Source organism: Haematobia irritans, chromosome 5 (genome assembly GCF_050003625.1).
Source record: "Haematobia irritans isolate KBUSLIRL chromosome 5, ASM5000362v1, whole genome shotgun sequence".
Lineage (NCBI taxonomy): Eukaryota > Metazoa > Arthropoda > Insecta > Diptera > Muscidae > Haematobia > Haematobia irritans.
In genome coordinates this window covers 21,010,219-21,031,016 of record NC_134401.1, presented here as the reverse complement: position 1 = coordinate 21,031,016, position 20,798 = coordinate 21,010,219, and the positions used below count along the sequence as shown (strand labels likewise).

Below are 20,798 nucleotides of genomic sequence, written 5' to 3'. Positions count from 1 at the left end.
TTTAATTTAATTTAATTTAATTTAATTTAATTTAATTTAATTTAATTTAATTTAATTTAATTTAATTTAATTTAATTTAATTTAATTTAATTTAATTTAATTTAATTTAATTTAATTTAATTTAATTTAATTTAATTTAATTTAATTTAATTTAATTTAATTTAATTTAATTTAATTTAATTTAATTTAATTTAATTTAATTTAATTTAATTTTAATTTAATTTAATTTAATTTAATTTAATTTAATTTAATTTAATTTAATTTAATTTAATTTAATTTAATTTAATTTAATTTAATTTAATTTAATTTAATTTAATTTAATTTAATTTAATTTAATTTAATTTAATTTAATTTAATTTAATTTAATTTAATATTTAATTTAATTTAATTTAATTTAATTTAATTTAATTTAATTTAATTTAATTTAATTTAATTTAATTTAATTTAATTTAATTTAATTTAATTTAATTTAATTTAATTTAATTTAATTTAATTTAATTTAATTTAATTTAATTTAATTTAATTTAATTTAATTTAATTTAATTTAATTTAATTTAATTTAATTTAATTTAATTTAATTTAATTTAATTTAATTTAATTTAATTTAATTTAATTTAATTTAATTTAATTTATTTAATTTAATTTAATTTAATTTAATTTAATTTAATTTAATTTAATTTAATTTAATTTAATTTAATTTAATTTAATTTAATTTAATTTAATTTAATTTAATTTAATTTAATTTAATTTAATTTAATTTAATTTAATTTAATTTAATTTAATTTAATTTAATTTAATTTAATTTAATTTAATTTAATTTTAATTTAATTTAATTTAATTTAATTTAATTTAATTTAATTTAATTTAATTTAATTTAATTTAATTTAATTTAATTTAATTTAATTTAATTTAATTTAATTTAATTTAATTTAATTTAATTTAATTTAATTTAATTTAATTTAATTTAATTTAATTTAATTTAATTTAATTTAATTTAATTTAATTTAATTTAATTTAATTTAATTTAATTTAATTTAATTTAATTTAATTTAATTTAATTTAATTTAATTTAATTTAATTAATTTAATTTAATTTAATTTAATTTAATTTAATTTAATTTAATTTAATTTAATTTAATTTAATTTAATTTAATAATTTAATTTAATTTAATTTAATTTAATTTAATTTAATTTAATTTAATTTAATTTAATTTAATTTAATTTAATTTAATTTAATTTAATTTAATTTAATTTAATTTAATTTAATTTAATTTAATTTAATTTAATTTAATTTAATTTAATTTAATTTAATTTAATTTAATTTAATTTAATTTAATTTAATTTAATTTAATTTAATTTAATTTAATTTAATTTAATTTAATTTAATTTAATTTAATTTAATTTAATTTAATTTAATTTAATTTAATTTAATTTAATTTAATTTAATTTAATTTAATTTAATTTAATTTAATTTAATTTAATTTAATTTAATTTAATTTAATTTAATTTAATTTAATTTAATTTAATTTAATTTAATTTAATTTAATTTAATTTAATTTAATTTAATTTAATTTAATTTATTTAATTTAATTTAATTTAATTTAATTTAATTTAATTTAATTTAATTTAATTTAATTTAATTTAATTTAATTTAATTTAATTTAATTTAATTTAATTTAATTTAATTTAATTTAATTTAATTTAATTTAATTTAATTTAATTTAATTTAATTTAATTTAATTTAATTTAATTTAATTTAATTTAATTTAATTTAATTTAATTTAATTTAATTTAATTTAATTTAATTTAATTTAATTTAATTTAATTTAATTTAATTTAATTTAATTTAATTTAATTTAATTTAATTTAATTTAATTTAATTTAATTTAATTTAATTTAATTTAATTTAATTTAATTTAATTTAATTTATTTTAATTTAATTTAATTTAATTTAATTTAATTTAATTTAATTTAATTTAATTTAATTTAATTTAATTTAATTTAATTTAATTTAATTTAATTTATTTAATTTAATTTAATTTAATTTAATTTAATTAATTTAATTTAATTTAATTTAATTTAATTTAATTTAATTTAATTTAATTTAATTTAATTTAATTTAATTTAATTTAATTTAATTTAATTTAATTTAATTTATTTTAATTTAATTTAATTTAATTTAATTTAATTTAATTTAATTTAATTTAATTTAATTTAATTTAATTTAATTTAATTTAATTTAATTTAATTTAATTTAATTTAATTTAATTTAATTTAATTTAATTTAATTTAATTTAATTTAATTTAATTTAATTTAATTTAATTTAATTTAATTTAATTTAATTTAATTTAATTTAATTTAATTTAATTTAATTTTAATTTAATTTAATTTATTTAATTTAATTTATTTAATTTAATTTAATTTAATTTAATTTAATTTAATTTAATTTAATTTAATTTAATTTTAATTTAATTTAATTTAATTTAATTTGAATTAATTTATTAATGTCCATGTTGATCTATAAAACTTACATTTTTGTATCTCATGTGCTTCCATTACTGCCACATCTCTGTATCGACTTCCATTATCTTTTGACGGATAGGCACTGATTACAGTCAACTCATGGCCTCTGGATGCCAAAGTCTTCAAGTAAGGTTTAACTAAAATATATTGTGATGGGCCAGGAAAAGGAAATATGGCTAGAATTTTTGCCGCGCCACTTAATCCTATAAAATTAAGAATTAATGGAAAATAATTCAAGAATAGAATATTCCGACAGAATTTCATGCCGCCTCCTTAGCTATTGCTTTTAATCGTAGTAAGTATCAAGTTAAACTGTTGACAATAAGCTTTTTCACTTACCTCTTGGCCGATCGCTTGAGCAAAGTCTATCACAAAGAAACTATCTCCGAAGAGTTTGATAAAAGTGAAGTGTATTATAATCTTAGTCGGCATTGATAAATATTTGGTATTGATCCAGAATAGCTGCCTTTATGAAAGTGAATTTACAAAATATACAATGAGCGCCAAAATAAAGTGTACAAAGATTTTGTTTTAATAATGAGTATCGCAACGTTGAGTTTTTAATTTTTGATTTTTACGTTTAAATAGAGACTAATATACTCTAAAAGTAAATCAAGCAGAAATAAAACGTATTTAAAAAAAAAAACTCGGATGTCCACTTTATTATGACTCTCACTGTACATATTTTTTGTATTTAACAGATTTATTGTATGTATGTATTTATTAACAGATTTTCATACAAAATCATAGTATTTTTTAAAATACGTAGTTAAAAATAATTTTATTTAGCTCAATTTAATTTAATTATAATTAAAATGATCCTCAAATAAGGAGCATCTTAACATTTTACATGTCATTCTGCGTATAATCAATATGAATATATTTATAACTCATTCGACACTTCTGATACGTCATACACGATATCAGCTCATATAAAAAAAAAATCTACAATGGAATCCCTAGTCACAGACTTGGATTTAATCTAATCCAAGCATCAACAATGCCCCAAGTGTTAATGTAAAAGTAAGTCATACCATTATCTTAAAAATACGTTACGTTACGTTTGACAGTTTTACTAATTTCAAAAAAGCTTTTATATCTCTGTCACATATATTATTGAAGCTCAAATATTATTAACAGAACAGAGAGTAACATTACAGAACAAGAGATAGAGAGTGGTTTGTTTTTTTTTTTTTTCATAGAGAATAGGAAATATAAGAGGAAGAAAATGGCTCTTCAGCAATGAAAACAAATATCAACCGTATAGATGTCGCACAATAACTGCAGCGTTTTGGAATCAACCGCGTTGCGGTCGAAGCGCTGTTTTTGTTAAATTGGTTATAGAAGCATAGAGCATTACATTAGAGAATCTTTCCTTATGACTCCCACCTACTGACGCAGTTTCACTTCATAGTTTCGTTCTCTGGTATTTCCTACTCTCTGATGTATGTGTTCGGGTATCAATGTATGTTTGAAAGCCGAAGCTTTATTCAACATTCAGCATTAACATTTGTCAACACTCCTATGCCATATATTAGGGTGTGCCGAATTGATTTCTAATAAAGGAAGAAAATGTATATGGTTGCAAATAATTAATATAAATTCCAAAAACTAAGCTAATACTGCTTTTGCGATTTAAAGATCATTGTCAAATGGATAAAGCACAAGACTCATTTATTCTATTTATCTATTATTCTACAATAACAAAGAAGTAAACAGCGACAGAAGCCAAAATAATCATATCGGTAGTTCGGTGAATACTTAGCCTACAGAAAAAAAGACTATAGAAATAAGGATACTCCGAGGGCATTTCCAATACCACACGCCCTTAAAACAGTGTTTATACCAGTAGATCAACGTTTTGTGCAATGTCTAGAATGGTCTCAACGATGCGTTCTCCTATGACCAATATTTTATGCAGGATATGACTCTTTCCGATCACCAAGAACCCGCAATTTTTATTCAATTTGTTTCAAATTTAGAACCTACTATAGTTTTAGGCCAATAAAAATAGATCTCTTTATTTAGATCTAACCCAAATAAAGTCCAATTTCCCGATTTTAATATGGTTAATATCAGTGTATAGTTTAATATAGTCCCCACATAGAGCAATCTCCCGATTTTATTTCTTGAGCCCCAAGGTGTACAATACTCATCCAATTTTTATGAAATTTTTTAATCTGGTGCTATTAGGGTTTTGTCCGTAAAGTGTTGTAGAAAATATGGTTTATATGGGTAAGCGTTTTAATATAGGACGGATATTCACTAATACATACATATTTTTTCACTAATCCATACATATTTTTCCTCTTCAACTAAGAGGTACTTAACAAGTATATACGGCCGTAAGTTCGGCCAGGCCGAAGCTTATGTACCCTCCATCATGGATTGCGTAGAAACTTCTTCTAAACACTGCCATCCAGAATCGAATTACTTAAGTTGCGGAGACGCTTGCCGATGGCAAGGTATCTTAAAACCTCCTAACACCATCTTCTAAATTGTATGTAAGTCCATACGTGGTATATATTAAATCAAAAAAGATCGATCCAATACGTATATAATTCAGTTTGACAAAGTAGACATAAAATTTTTACAAAATTTTCTACAGAAATAAAATTTTAACAAAATTTTCTATAGAAATAAAATTTTCACAAAATTTTCTATATAAATAAAAATTTTGACAACATTTTCTATAGAAAGAAAATTTTGACAAAAATTTCTACAGCAATAAAATTTTAACAAAATTTTCTATAGAAATAAACTTTTGACAAAATTTTCTATAGAAATAAAATCTTGGTAGATTATTTTTGGCTCGAGTGGCAACCATGATTATGAACCGAATAAAATTTGAACAACATTTTCTATAGAAATAAAATTTTGACGAAATTTTCAATAGAAATAAAATTCTGACAATGATGAAAATTTTATTATGAACCGAATAAAATTTTAACAAAAATTTCTCTAGAAATAAAATTTTCACAAAATTTTCTATAGAATTAAAATTTTGGTAGATTATTTTTGGCTCTAGTGGCAACCATGATTATGAACCGATATGGACCAATTTTTGTGTGATTGGACCAATTTTGGTATGGTTGTTAGCGACCATATACGAACACCACGTTCCTAATTTGAACCGGATCGGATGAATTTTGCTCCTCCAAGAGGCTTCGGAGGTCAAATCTGGAGAACGTTTTATATGGGGTCTATATATAATTATGGACCGATGTGGACCAATTTTTGCATGGTTGTTAGAGACCATATACCAACATCATGTACCAAATTTCAGCCGGATCGGATGAAATTTGCTTCTCTTTGAGGCTCCGCAAGCCAAATCTGGGGATCGGTTTATATGGGGGCTATATATAATTATGGACCGATGTGGACCAATTTTTGCATGATGGTTAGAGACCATATACCAACACCATGTACCAAATTTCAGCCGGATCGGATGAAATATGCTTCTCTTAGAGGCTCCACTAGCCAAATCTGGGGATCGGTTTATATGGGGGCTATATATAATTAAGGACCGATGTAGACCAATTTTTGCATGGTTGTTAGAGACCATATACCACCACCATATACCAAATTTCAGCCGGATCGGATGAAATATGCTTCTGTTAAAGGCTCCACAAGCCAAATCTGAGGGTCCCTTTATATGAGGGCTATACGTAAAAGTGGACCGATATGGCCCATTTTCAATACCATCCGACCTACATCGATAACAACTACTTGTGCCAAGTTTCAAGTCGATAGCTTGTTTCGTTCGGAAGTTAGCGTGATTTCAACAGACGTACGGACGGACGGACATGCTTAGATCGACTCATAATTTCACCACGACCCAGAATATATATACTTTATGGGGTCTTAGAGCAATATTTCGATGTGTTACAAACGGAATGACAAAGTTAATATACCCCCATCCTATGATGGAGGGTATAATAAACTTTCTATAGAAATAAAATTTTGACAAAATTTTCTTTAGAAATAAAATTTTGACAACATTTTCTTTAGAAATAAAATTTTGACAAATTTTTCTATAGAAATAAAATGTTAACAAAATTTTCTTTAGAAATAAAATTTTGACAAAATTTTCTTTAGAAATAAAATTTTGACAAAATTTTTTATAGAATTAAATTTTGACAAAATTTTCTATAGAAATAAAATGTTAACAAAATTTTCTATAGAAATAAAATGCTAACAAATTTTTCTATAGGAATAAAATATTGACAAATTTCCTATAGAAATAAAATTTTGACAATATTTTCTATAGAAATAAAATGTTAACAAAATTTTCTTTAGAAATAAAATTTTGACAAAATTTTCTTTAGAAATAAAATTTTGACAAAATTTTCTATAGAAATAAAATTTTGACAAAACTTTCTATAGAAATAAAATGTTAACAAAATTTTCTATAGAAATGAAATTCTAACAAATTTTTCTAGAGAAATACAATTTTTGATACATATTTTTCCTCTTCAACTAAGAGGTACTTCATAAATTTTCTATAGAAATAAAATTTTGATAAAATTTTCTTTAGAAATAAAATTTTGACAAAATTTTCTATAGAAATAAAATGTTAACAAAATTTTCTTTAGAAATAAAATTTTGACAAAATTTTCTTTAGAAATAAAATTTTGACAAAATTTTCTACAGAAATAAAATTTTTACAAAACTTTCTATAGAAATAAAATGTTAACAAAATGTTCTATAGAAATAAAATTCTAACAAATTTTTCTATAGAAATACAATTTTGACAAAATTTTCTATAGAAATAAAATTTTTACAAAATTTTAACAAAATTATTCATAGAAATAAAATTTTAACAAAATTTTCTGTAGAAATAAAATTTTGGCAAAATTTTCTACAGAAATAAAACTTGGAGAAATTTTTCTATAGAAATATAATTTTGAGAACTTTTCTATAGAAATACAATTTTGACAAAATTTTCTATAGAAATAAAATTTTGATAAAGTTTTAACATAATTATTCATAAAAATAAAATTTTAACAAAATTTTCTGTAGAAATAAAATTTTGACAAAATTTTCTACAGAAACAAAATTTTGAGAAATTTTTCTATAGAAATATAATTTTGAGAAATTTTCTATAGAAATAAAATTCTAACAAATGTTTCTATAGAAATAAAATTTTGAGAAAATGCTCTATAGAAATAAAATTTTGACAACATATTCTATAGAAATAAAATATTTGCAATAAATTTTTATTGTTTGGTAGTTTTTTGGTAATTTTTTTTTCAAAATGTTGGTAGATTATTTTGGACTAGCGTGTATACATTTCGTAAATTATATTATTGGCACTTATAAGCCATGAATCTGAAGCTATTTTTAACATTATTATTTTTTAAATTATAATATCATTTAGGGCAGTTGTGCTTTTTCATATCCAAATAAAAAAATCACTGCAGATAATCGCATAACGACAACTCTAATTTCATCGTATGGTATAAAGAGACAACAAAAGAGGCGCTCTTCAATAGAGACTCCAATCATACTCCCCAAAATACAAGAGTAACACACACATATTGATGATGGTAGAGGCAGGGCTGCCAATAAAATTTCAAGAAAAATCGTCACTTCCATTTTAAAAATCATCAAAAAAATCTACAATGTAAATAATATTCAATCCAAACTAATATTTTGGTTAAAAACAAAAGTATTTATTTCATATAAAGAACAAAAAATTAAGATATCCAACTATGCATTTCAACAACAAAAGCACAATGAATTTGGTTTTGTATAAAAATAACATAAACAAATGCTATGCAATTAAAAAACTAATGTTAAATTTTTTTAAAGTTACTAACTCAGCAAGATTTTTATTTAAAAATTTTCCTCCCTTTGACCATAAAACATTTATGGTCTCTCCAATTAAGAGGTACAATTTTCTATTGAAATAAAATTTTTACAGAATCTTCTATAGAAATAAAATTTTGACCAAATTTTCTTAGAAATAAAATTTTGCAAGAATTTACTATAGACAACAAATTGCCATAAATGTTCTATAGAAATAATTTTTTCAAGAACGTTCTATAAAAATATGCAAAAATTTTCTACAGATATAAAGTATTGAGAAAGTTTTCTATAGAAATCAAATTTTTGACCAAATTTTCTATAGAAATATAATGTTGACAGCATTTTCTATAAAACTAAAATTTTGACAAAATCTTCTATAGAACTAAAATTTTGACAAAATTTTCTATAGAAATAAAATTTGACAAAATTTTCCATAGAAATAAAATTTTGACGAAATTTTCTATAGAAATTTAATTTTGGCAACTTTTTCTGTAGAAATAAAATTTTGACAACATTTTCTATAGAAATAAAATTTTAACAAAATTTTCTATAAAAATAAAATTAGACAATATTTTCCATAGAAATAAAATTTTAATGAAATTTTCTATAGAAATTTAATTTTGGCAACTTTTTCTGTAGAAATAAAATTTTGACAACATTTTCTGTAGAAATAAATTTTCTATCAATTCAATATAAAACATTTCTTTCGAATAAAACAATTTTTTTTATATACTAACCACAAATATTTGATCAACAACTTAAAAATATTTTTTTTTTTTTATTTGGTAGATTTGTAGTAAAATGTTCTTAAAATTTTGGTGGAGTATTTTTGGCACGAGTGATACTAATACTGTAGGTATAAATTGCGGTATAGCTCCAACATGTATGAAATCTCTAGCAAAAACTCGCAATTTCTCTATAGAGAAAAAAATTAACGAAATTTTTTCCAATTAAAATCCTAATTGAGTTTTGAAAAATATTCAATTAAAAATTTAATTGATTCAACAATTTTTGTAATTGAAATAAAAATCAATCACACAAACTAATAGTATCAATTAATTTTTTAATTGGATCAATTAATTTTTAATTGACTGTCAATTAATTTTTTAATTGATACTATCATTTCTGTGATTGAAGACATTTCAATTAAAAAGATTAATTGGATCAATTAATTTCGTGATTGAATCAGAAAAAAATTTTTTGTGTGTATCTGACAACTGTCAAATGTATTTTCTATTTCGCTTGCTCTAAACGTGTAAACGAACTGCTTCTAGTCAACATTTTTGAACGCAGCTAATATCGTCATTTTTGGTGGCAAAAATCGGTATTTGCTATTTTTTTGAGTAAAAATTGTCAAAATGCCGATAAATCGGCCAAATTGGCAACCCTGCGGTTAACAGCAATGTTTTGAGCATGGTTTCTTAAGGCAAACGAACGAATCGACAAGAAGCAGGCCGTATACAATATCCACCACAAAAAAACGCACAAACACATACACACACATACACACGAATGGCGAAACCCCAAAAGCCGATTGACATCCAACAAACAACGACTGCGACAAGTGGCTGAAAGTAAAACGAAAAGCTTGCTACATTAGTTTTAGAATTGACGCCAACGAGTAAGGTACTTGTGATTGGAGCAAAATAAAAACGTTTTATTGCTTGTCGTTTTGCCGGGACGGTTAGCGTATATTTTTATTATTTTTTCTCCTAGGGGAGAGAAGTAGTACGTGATATATGACAAAACATAATAAAAAAATCTAAATATCGGTCTAATATACTATATCACCTATAGAAACGCATTTGATGGATATGTGTAATTTCGAAAATGAGGGGGACGGACTACTCACTCGCACACAAACCCAACACACATTGAATGATATATGACAAAAATAAAATTTGTGAAAAAATATATTGTGAATATAAATAACAAAGAAGTGGAACAAAAAAAATCATAGATAAAAGAATTGAAAGGAAAATCCAAAATACCAAAAAAGAAAAAAAAACTAAAATAAAAGAATATATTAAGCAAAGCACGCATGAAATGAAAAGGAATCTTAAAGATATGAGAAAGGGTGGTAAAGCAATAACCAAATAGACTCATACTTTGCTTTGCAAAACCCATCCGTTGTACTGAAGTGGTTTGACAGGGGGGTGGGGAATGGAACAACAAGCCAGAATGGAGGGTTTTTGAGTTTGAATTGAAGTGTGCGTTAATGCTGATGCTATGAGAGTTGCAGATAGTGCGTGAACTTGTGTGTTGAGCAAATAGGCCTGTTTGGCTCTACTTTTAGTATTGGCTTAAACCAACGATGGAAAGAAAGAATAACAAAAATCCAAAAATTCCTTAGCCAAACACTGAACAAAATAAAAAGCAATTTGCTATTTAACCAAAATAAATAAACCTTTAAACACATAATTACATACATACACACATATTTGTGTCTATGAATTCAATACAAAATGGCTTGTGCCAATTTGTTTTTTGTTTCTCTATTTACCAATAACTTTTCTGGGAATTCATAAAAAAATACATTTTTGCACAAAAATAAATTTTAAAATATTTTTTGGGATCCAAATTGGAATCCAAATTGGAAAGAAGATTGCAATAGAGTGACATATTGGCAGAAACAATATGAATTGTTGGCAATAAACAATATTAGTGAGCGAAAGAGAGAGAGGGAGAGGGAGAAAGAGATTCCACAACAAAACCTTTAACAGCTGACACATATAATGCAAAATCACGAATAGGCAAACAAACAAATTCCTCTAGGCAGTTAGGGAGAACTCCCCTCTTACAGTGGCTCAATGAGGCGCCATGTTAAGGATCTGTTAAAATATTGAGAAAATAAGAAAGTGTTGTAATAAAAGTATAAACTGAGGAGAGGTGAAGATAAAAGGAATGAGATATTAGAAATTAATTTCTCACACTTAAAAAAATATACTTCTACAAAATTTCATTCCTTTAGAATAATATTTGTACCAATATCGGAGCCGAAATTGGTAATGCATTAATAGTAATAATTACCTGAAACTTACGATACTCTTATACAGTCAGTTGCAATCTACACTAAAAAACAGTGAACCCTTTATTTCACTTAAGCCAAGAAAGATTCCTTTACTCTAATAATTTTTTTGCGTGCGTTAGTTAAATGAACTAAAAAATAAGAAAAAATTATACACAAATGCAGCAGAAAGATTTACTAAATTCGTACTTCTCACAAAATAATTGATTATTTCTTTAAATTTGTCAATTTTACTATATATGCGCCCATCATGAACTTCGTATCGCACTAAAGACTTTCTTGCAATTTTGAACTCCAATTTTTTTTCCTTCAAGCTACAAAATTTGCTTTAACAAGTGAACAAAATTAATTAGGTCTAATAAAATTTCTTGAATTTATAGAAAAAATATTTACTTGTTTTTGATATCGACGTGATGTTTTTGTTAAAAATTTCTAAAAATTATCTAAATTTTCTACAATTGACCAAAAATTTTCTTCCTGTTTTTTTTAGTGTATCTTCGAATTCCAAATTTCGTCTCAATACACCCCGAAAAAAGTGAACCCTGAATAGAAAATTTTAACAAAAATATTTTAATAATTGCATGACATGACACAAATAAGTCTATAGCTTTTGTCAAATTTTTTGAAAATATTTTTTTTCCGGTATTTAAGAAAAATTTCATATTTTGAAGGAAACAATTGGCATTAAAAATTGTTAAAATGTCTTTAGTGCTATGTGAAGTTCAAGACAGACACAATTTAAGAAAAATTTACTAATTTCTGAAACTTATGAACTCAATTTAACCCTTATACTACGTTGGGTATTAGGTCGTATTTTTCATCACCGAATTTTTTACTGTTGGATTATAATTAAAAGTTCTTACTACTTATCATGAATTCAGCATATGACACCAATTCATGCACTGAGTGATAGAAATTTTTAATTATATTCGAACAGTAAGAAATGCGGTGATGAAAAATACGACATGGGTCATCAAATGACCCCAACGGAGTATAAGGGTTAAGTAAACTTCATCCATTTATATGAACTATTTTCAAATTTATTAAAATTGTGTATTTGATTTGTATACAACGTCTTTTCCTCAGTTTTTACTTCACATGATTAAAGTAAGCAAAAAATAATTAAAATAAGAAAATGACCTAAATTAAAGTCAAATCGGCTATAAACAATTTCGTTCACTTTTTTTCTGAGAATATATTAAATTCCCAATTACCCAAGAGTATGGCAATAACTCTTTGACTCTTACTTTGAGCCACTGTATACATGTTTAAAAGTGTATCTATTCCCACGATGAAGCTTCCCCATGACTATCGTTGTTAAACAAAATAAACTTCATTCTGTTTATGTTCTTGTTATGTTTTCGATAGTTTTGTTTTGAGATACAATCCATATGGGACAGTTAACACACAGTGTGGACTGTTGGCTGGCTGCCTGTGGTAGTTAGTCAGTCAGCCACCAGTCGTTCTTCATACGAAAAAAAAAAATCTAACAGATATACAAACAAAATAGCCCATAAATGCCTATTACGAATATAAGAATACAAATAAATAAACCGTACTGGAGTAGCTTGAACATGGAATGGAAGGTTTATTGGCCGAAGATTTACAAGCAAAGTTAAAATACAAGAAATCTACTTTTAAAAATCAATATATTGTGGGCAAAAGCGAAAAAAGAATATGACATAAAAGAAAAATTAGTAAATTTGTTTTAAGAAAACAATAATAGGTTTTAGTAAATAGATTTCTACACTGAAAAAAAGTAAATTGAGGAAGAATGAACTACCCCGTGCGAAAATTAAACTAAATTTTACTGCATATTTCAAAATTTTTTGAATTTCTACGAAAATTTCAAACTATATTTTCATAGAAATTCAAAAAACTCTAACAAAAGAAAAACGTTTTCGTTACACGTTAGTTCTTAAAATTTTGTAAATTTTACCTATAATGCACCCATTTTGAACTTCGTATGGTACTAAAGACACACCGAAAAAAAGTGAACCGTTTTATACGAAGAATGAACTACCACGCACGAAAATTGAACTAAATTTTACTTCACACTTTGAGATTTCCGCAAAGCGTTGTTAAAACCACGAAATTTTAATGCCCTGTTTTACTTTTTAACTGCAGTTCACGAAATTACATCATCTCATAGAAGAAAAAATTTCATTAAGCTGTGGAAAATTTCGATAAAAATAATAAAATTTAACTACAAGCAACTAATTTGTTTCCTAGAAAAATAAGTTAAATTTAGCGTTAGTTTAACTACGGAAATTTTTTTCTGTGAATTTATGCGATTTCAAATTTAAATTTTTTTCCTTCAAACTACAAAATTTTCTATAACAAGTGAAGAAATTAGATTTAAAAATTTTTCTTGAATTTATTGAAAAAAAATTTACTCATTTTAGTGAAATCGTCTTGACATCTGCGTTTTTAATACAGTTTAGTTAAAATTTTCTAAAATTAACCAAAATTTTCCTCTATAAAATTAAAATTAATTAAAAAAATCCAAATTATAATAGATACTTCTAAGCAAAAAATTTTTTTAATTAAAAAAAAAAAACTTTTAATCAAATATGAAAAGTCCTCAATATAAATACTAGCCTATTTTTAAAACTTTTTGATTTTTAATATAAAAATTTTATATACCAGTTAATTTAAAGATTGTCCCCCATATACACTGAAAAAACAGTGAACCCACCCGAAAAGAAAAATTTGGTTAATTTTGGAATATTTAGATTAATTTTAGATAATTTTACTAAACTGTATTTCTAATACAAATACCACGCCGATTTCACAAAATTAAGTAAATAATTTTCGACAAATTCAAGAAAATTTATTTGAAAAAATAATTTTCTTTCACTTGATAAAGAAAACTTTGTAGTTTGAAGGAAAAAATTGGAGTTCAAAATTGCAAAAAATGTCTTTAGTGCCATACGAAGTTCAAGATGGGCGCATTATTGAGAAAATTTACAAATTTTAAGAAATTCTAAACTATTTTATTTCTACAGAATCTTTGGAAACTTTGTCAAAATTTTATTTCTATAGTAAATTTTGTCCAAATGTTATTTCCATAGAAAATTTTGTCAAATTTTTATTCTATAAGAAATTTTGTCAAAATTTTATTTCTATAGGGAATTTTGTAAAATTTTTATTCTATGGAAGATTATGTCAAAATTGTATTTCTATAGAAAATTTTGTAAAAATTTTATTTCTATAGAAAATGTTGTAAAAATTTTATTTCTATAGGAAACTTTGTCAAAATTGTATTTCTATAGAAAATTTTGTCAACATTTTATATCTATAGGAATCTTTGTCAAAATTTTATTTCTATAGAAAATTTTGCCAAAATTTTATTTCTATAGAAAATTTTGTGAAATTTTATTTCTATAAGAAAAATTTTATTCTTATAGAAAATTTTGTGAACAATTCATTTCTGTACAAATTTTTAATTCTATAGAAAATTTTGTCAAAAATTTATTACCATATAAGATTTTGTTAAGATTTTATTTCTATAGGAAACTTTGTCAAAATTTTATTTCTATTGAAAATTTTGTCAAAATTATATTTCCATAGCAAAGTTTGTGAAAATTTTATTTCTATAGGAATGTGTCGAAATTTTTTTCTATTGAAAATTTTGACAACATTTTATTTCCATATAAGATTTTACCAAAATTTTATTTCTATAGAAAATTTTGTCAACAATTTATTTCTATAGATTTTTTTTGAAAATTTTTTCTATAGAAAATTTTCTCAACAATTTATTTCCATAGGGAATTTTGTCAAATTTTTCTAAAGAGATTTTTCATATTTTTATTCTATAGGAATTTTTGTCAAAATGTTGTTCTTATACAAAATTTTATTTTGATAGAAAACTTTGTCAAAATTATATTTCCATAGAAAATTTTGTCAAAATTATATTACCATAGAAAATTTTGTTTAAATTTTAATCCTTAGTAATTTTGTTTAAATTTTATTTCCTTAGTAATTTTGTTAAAATTTTATTTCCATAGAAAATTTTTTCAAAATTTTATTTCTATAAAAAATTTTGTAAATATGTTATTTCCATAGAAAATTTTGTCAAAATTTCATTTCCAAAGAAAATTTTGTCAAAATTTTATTTGCATTGAATTTTTTTTTTGTAGAAAATTTTGTCAATATTTTTTATTTCCTTATATAATTTTGTTAAAATTGTATTTCCATAGAAATTTTTTTCAAAATTTTATTTCTTTCGAAAAGTTTTTTCAACATTTTATTTCCATATAAGATTTTGTCAAAACTTTATTTCTATAAAAAATTTTGTCCAAATTTTATTTCTATAAAAAATTTTGTCCAAATTTTATTTCTATATAAAATTTTGTCAACATTTTATTTCTATTTTATGGTAGACACGAATTTAGTTAATCTTTATACTTCATTTGTGTATAATTTTTTCTTTTGTTTTACCTAATTCAATTAATATCGAAAAAAAACTTTAAACTAAATCCTCAAAATAATTCTTAGCCTATATTTGAAGCTTTTTTATCTTAAATCTAAAGATTCAATATTTCAGTTAATTTAAGGGCGATTTCTTTAAGTCAAAAATGTGTTTCTTTACTATAAAGAAAATTTGTTTTAATCAAAAGATATAGGGCCTTAACGGAGGGACGAAAAATTTCAAAATTTTTATCCTAAATTTAATAAAAAAAATTTTTTTCAAGCAAAGATTACATACTTTATTTTAATTACGAAAAATTCCAAAATTTTTGTCCTAAATTTAATAAATTTTTTTTTTCAACCAAAGATTACATACTTTATTTTAATTACAAGTTCATTATTTTAAAGAAATTTGTCCTTAATATTTTGTAAATTCTACAATTTAGGTTGTTTAATCTTTAATATCACGTAAATATTTTTTGCGTGAATGTGAATAGCTTTATTAATATATTGCACAAATAAAATAAAAATTCGATAAATGAGATCAGTTTCGTAATTTTAATTTTTTAAGAGTCTTAGATTTAAAGCTAAATAGCTTTACAAAAAAATAAAAAAAAAGTCGAAAGGTCGAAAATTTTTTTCCAAATTTTTAAATATCGCATAAACGAATTTTCCATATTTAACACACAAATTCGGCAACTCCTGTGGTAAGTTTTTTATAGACATCTCTTCATAATAAAACAATAGGTTTTGCAGCCCTTTATATGCGACTGATTATTTTTTGAAGTAACCTTCACATTCATTCTTATCGACAAGTGTGGTTTTGTTTGGCTCCAACATTTCATGGTCAACTGATTAAATGGTGCCGTATAGTCTGCAATTAATATTGCCTCATTCACACTAAGCTTAAAGAAATTCTATTCAATACAGGTAGGAGAGAGAGAGAGAGAGATTAAACAACTTAATAAAGTGTAAAAAAATACTATGAAGATATTCAGATTGTGGATATTCACAGTCATATCTTCTTTTTTATTTTATTGTTATATATTTATAGATATTTATATTTAATTCAACATTTGGGTATTTATTGTAATATTGTTAATACTATTAAAAAATATTCTCCATTTACAAAATTACAAAAAATCGTCCCAATATACCACGATTTCCAATATTTAATAAAGAGAGAGAAGTTCACCAATGTGGTATCACAATGGACTGAATAGTCTAAGTGAGCCTGATACATCAGGCTGTCACCTAACCTAACCTAATATTTAATAAAAAAATTAAGCTAAGCGTCTGCACACATTTTAATGTTTTACATACTTGTAAAGCTAGTACTACTAAAAACTATTCCCCATTTATAAAATTTAAAAATCAATTCGTTAACCAACTTGAAAGAAAAATTTTTATGCTAAGTTGAGCAAACTGCCACAGATTCAAGTACATAACCCAAAAAGCTGCACACATAATCTTGTTGTAGATATCTGCACACATTTTAATGTTTCACATACTCTTGAAGTTAATACTACTAAGAACTATTCCCCATTTATAAAATTTAAAAATCAATTCGTTAACCAACTTGAAATAAAAACTAAGATTTTTATGCGTAGTTAGACAAACTGCCACAGATTCTAATATATAAACCAAAAAGCTGCACACATAATCTTGTTGTAGATATTTGGAAAGCATACAAAATGACACAGTCTATCATGATAATAATTTTGTAAAAACAATTCCGAACCATTGGATGGATTGGTAAACAAATATTCATTGATATATTGATTTTGATATATGGCACTGATAGTTAAACGGTATTGCAAACAATCTAAACAACTGCAGTGAAAACCTACCACGGTCCTCCAAAATTTTTTAACCATTAGAAGGTTTCCACTTATGAAAGGTTGATGTGATAAATATAGCAAATATCTCACGGACACTTATGTGTCCAAGTTTGAGAGTCATCCCTATATATGTTCCTATTTCAAAGAAATAGTTCATTAACCACGAGGCTAATTTGTAATCACAAACATTTACAATAATTCATAAGTTGTAATATAATTTACACGAAATTTTAATACCATCGTTTCAAATTTAATGTGCCACATTATTAAATAAATGTTGTCTATTTTTCATACAACATTAAATCAAGTAGACATGCTTGGCTGGCGGTATTTGTCATTAGAGCTTTAATTTATAAATTAAATTTTACGATAAGAGAAATAATGCCAATATCAATAATCATAGAATTTATTACGATGAGCTTGTGGTTCTTTTGAATGTTCTTTATTCTTTGTCCTATCGTAGACACATTATTGTGTGTATACAAATGTTATATTATTATATTTACAAATTTGATTAATTTTTTTTTGCTATCATTATTGCTGTTATGAGAACTAATATTTTAAAGTAGTCAAACAAAATGTTTATACATAAGTGGGGGCTCTTATCTTCATAGGTCTCGATTGGCATGTACATACAAAAAAAATTATTTCTATAGAAAATTTTGTCAACAATTTATTTTTTTCTATAGAAAATTTTGTCAACAATTGATTTCTATGGAAAATTTTGTCAACAATTGATTTTGTCAAAATTTTATTTCTATTTAAAATTTTGTCATAATTTTATTTCGATAGACAATTTTGTCAATATTTTATTTCTACAGAAAATTTTGTCAAAATTTTATTCCTATAGAAAATTTTGTCAAAATATTATTTTTATCTATAGAAAATTTTGTCAAAATATTATTTTTATCTATAGAAAATTTTGTCAAAATATTATTTCCATAGGAAACTTTGTCAAAATTTTATTTCTATAGTAAATTTTGTCAAAATTTTATTTCCATAGAAAATTTTGTCCAATTTTTATTCTATAAGAAATTTTGTCAAAATTTTATTTCTATAGGGAATTTTGTAAAATTTGTATTCATTAGAAGATTATGTCAAAATTTTATTTCTATAGAAAATTTTATAAAAATTATATTTCCATAGGAAACTTTGTCAAAATTTTATTTCTATAGAAAATTTTGTCAACATTTTATATCTAAAAGAATCTTTGCCAAAATTTTATTTCTATAGAAAATTTTGCCAAAATTTTATTTCTATAGAAAATTTTGTGAAATTTTATTTCTATAAGAAAAAATTTTATTTCTATAGAAAATTTTATAAAAATTATATTTCCATAGGAAACTTTGTCAAAATTTTATTTCTATAGAAAATTTTGTCAACATTTTATATCTAAAAGAATCTTTGTCAAAATTTTATTTCTATGGAAAATTTTGCCAAAATTTTATTTCTATAGAAAATTTTGCCAAAATTTTATTTCTATAGAAAATTTTGCCAAAATTTTATTTCTATAGAAAATTTTGTGAAATTTTATTTCTATAAGAAAAATTTTATTCTTATAGAAAATTTTGTGAAAAATTTATTTCTATACAAATTTTTAATTCTATAGAAAATTTTGTCAAAAATTTATTATCATATAAGATTTTGTTAAAATTTTATTTCTATAGGAAACTTTGTCAAAATTTTATTTCTATAGGAAATTTTGTCAAAATTTTATTCCTATAGAAAATTTTGTCAAAATTTTATTTCTATAGAAAATTTTGTCAACATTTTATTTTCATAGAAAATTTTGTCAAAATTTTATTTCCATAGAAAATTTTGTCAAAATTTTATTTCCATAGAAAATTTTTTCAAAATTTTATTTCTGTAGAAATTTTGTCAAAGTTTTATTTCTATAGAAAATTTTGTCAAAATTTTATTTCCATAGAAAATTTTGTCAAGATTTTATTTTTATAGAAATTTTTGTCAAAGTTTTATTTCTATAGAAAATTTTGTCAAAATTTTATTCCTATAGAAAATTTTGTCAAAATTTTATTTCTATAGAAAATTTTGTCAAAATTTTATTTCTATAGAAAATTTTGTCAACATTTTATTTCCATATAAAATTTTGTCAAAATTTTATTTCCTTAGAAAATTTTGTCAAAATTTTATTTTTACAGAAATTTTTGTCAAAGTTTTATTTCTATAGAAAATTTTATTCCTATAGAAAATTTTGTCAAAATTTTATTTCCATAGAAAATTTTGTCAACATTTTATTTCCATAGAAAATTTTATCAAAATTTTATTTCCATAGAAAATTTTGTCAAAATTTTATTTCCATAGAATTTTTTATAGAAAATTTTGTAATATTTTATTTCTTTAAAAAATTTTTCAAAATTTTATTTCTATAGAAAATTTTGTCAAAACTATAGAAACATTTGTCAATATTTTTTTTGTAAGAAAAATTTTATTCTTATAGAAAATTTTATCAACAATTTATTTCTATACAAATTTTTATTTCTTTAGACAATTTTGTCAACATTTTATTTCCATATAAGATTTTGTGAAAATTTCATTTCTATAAAAAATGTTGTCCAAATTTTTTTCCATATAAAATTTTGTCAAAATATTATTTCTATAGAAAATTTTGTCCAAATTTTATTTCCATATAAGATTTTGTAAAAACTTTATTTCTATAGAACATTTTGTAAAAAATTTATTTCCATAGAAAATTTTGTAAAAATTGTATTTCTATAGGAAAATTTGTCAAAATTTTATTCTATAGAAATTTTTGTCAACATTCTATTTCTATAGGAAATTTTGTCAACAATTTATTTTTATAGATTTTTTTTTTTTGAAAATTTTATTTTTATAGGAAATTTTGTCAAAATTTTATTTTTATAGGAAATTTTGTCAAAATTTTATTTTTATAGGAGATTTTGTAAAAATTTTATTTTTATAGAAAATGTTGTCAAAAATTTATGTCCATATAAGATTTTATCAAAATTTTGTAAAAAACTTTGTAAAAAATATATTTCCATATAAGATTTTGTCAAAATTTTATTTCTATAGGAATCTGTCAAAATTTTATTTCTATAGGAAACTTTGTCAATTATAGAAAATTTTGTCAAAATTTTATTTCTATAGAAAATTTTTTCAACATTTTATTTTTTTGAAAATTTTTGAAAATTTTATTTCTATAG

The 20,798-nt window shown here is 22.3% G+C and overlaps 2 protein-coding genes across 2 annotated transcripts in view; one reads left to right on the top strand and one right to left on the bottom strand.

The window, feature by feature from the left end:
• Positions 1-2,531: 2,531 nt before the first annotated feature.
• Positions 2,532-2,813, bottom strand: LOC142241760 (UDP-glycosyltransferase UGT4-like; the record flags this gene model as incomplete). The annotated part of the gene is given in 1 exon segment (XM_075313583.1): positions 2,532-2,813. A coding segment is annotated over 1 exon segment (256 nt), but the record flags the coding sequence as incomplete, so codon positions are not given.
• Positions 2,814-9,972: 7,159 nt separating this feature from the next.
• LOC142241343 (uncharacterized) overlaps positions 9,973-20,798 on the top strand; it is a 114,082-nt gene continuing 103,256 nt past the window's right edge. The window contains exon 1 of the mRNA XM_075313115.1: positions 9,973-10,062. The gene's annotated coding sequence lies outside the window, so the exon portion shown is untranslated. The remainder of the gene's footprint in view (positions 10,063-20,798) is intronic.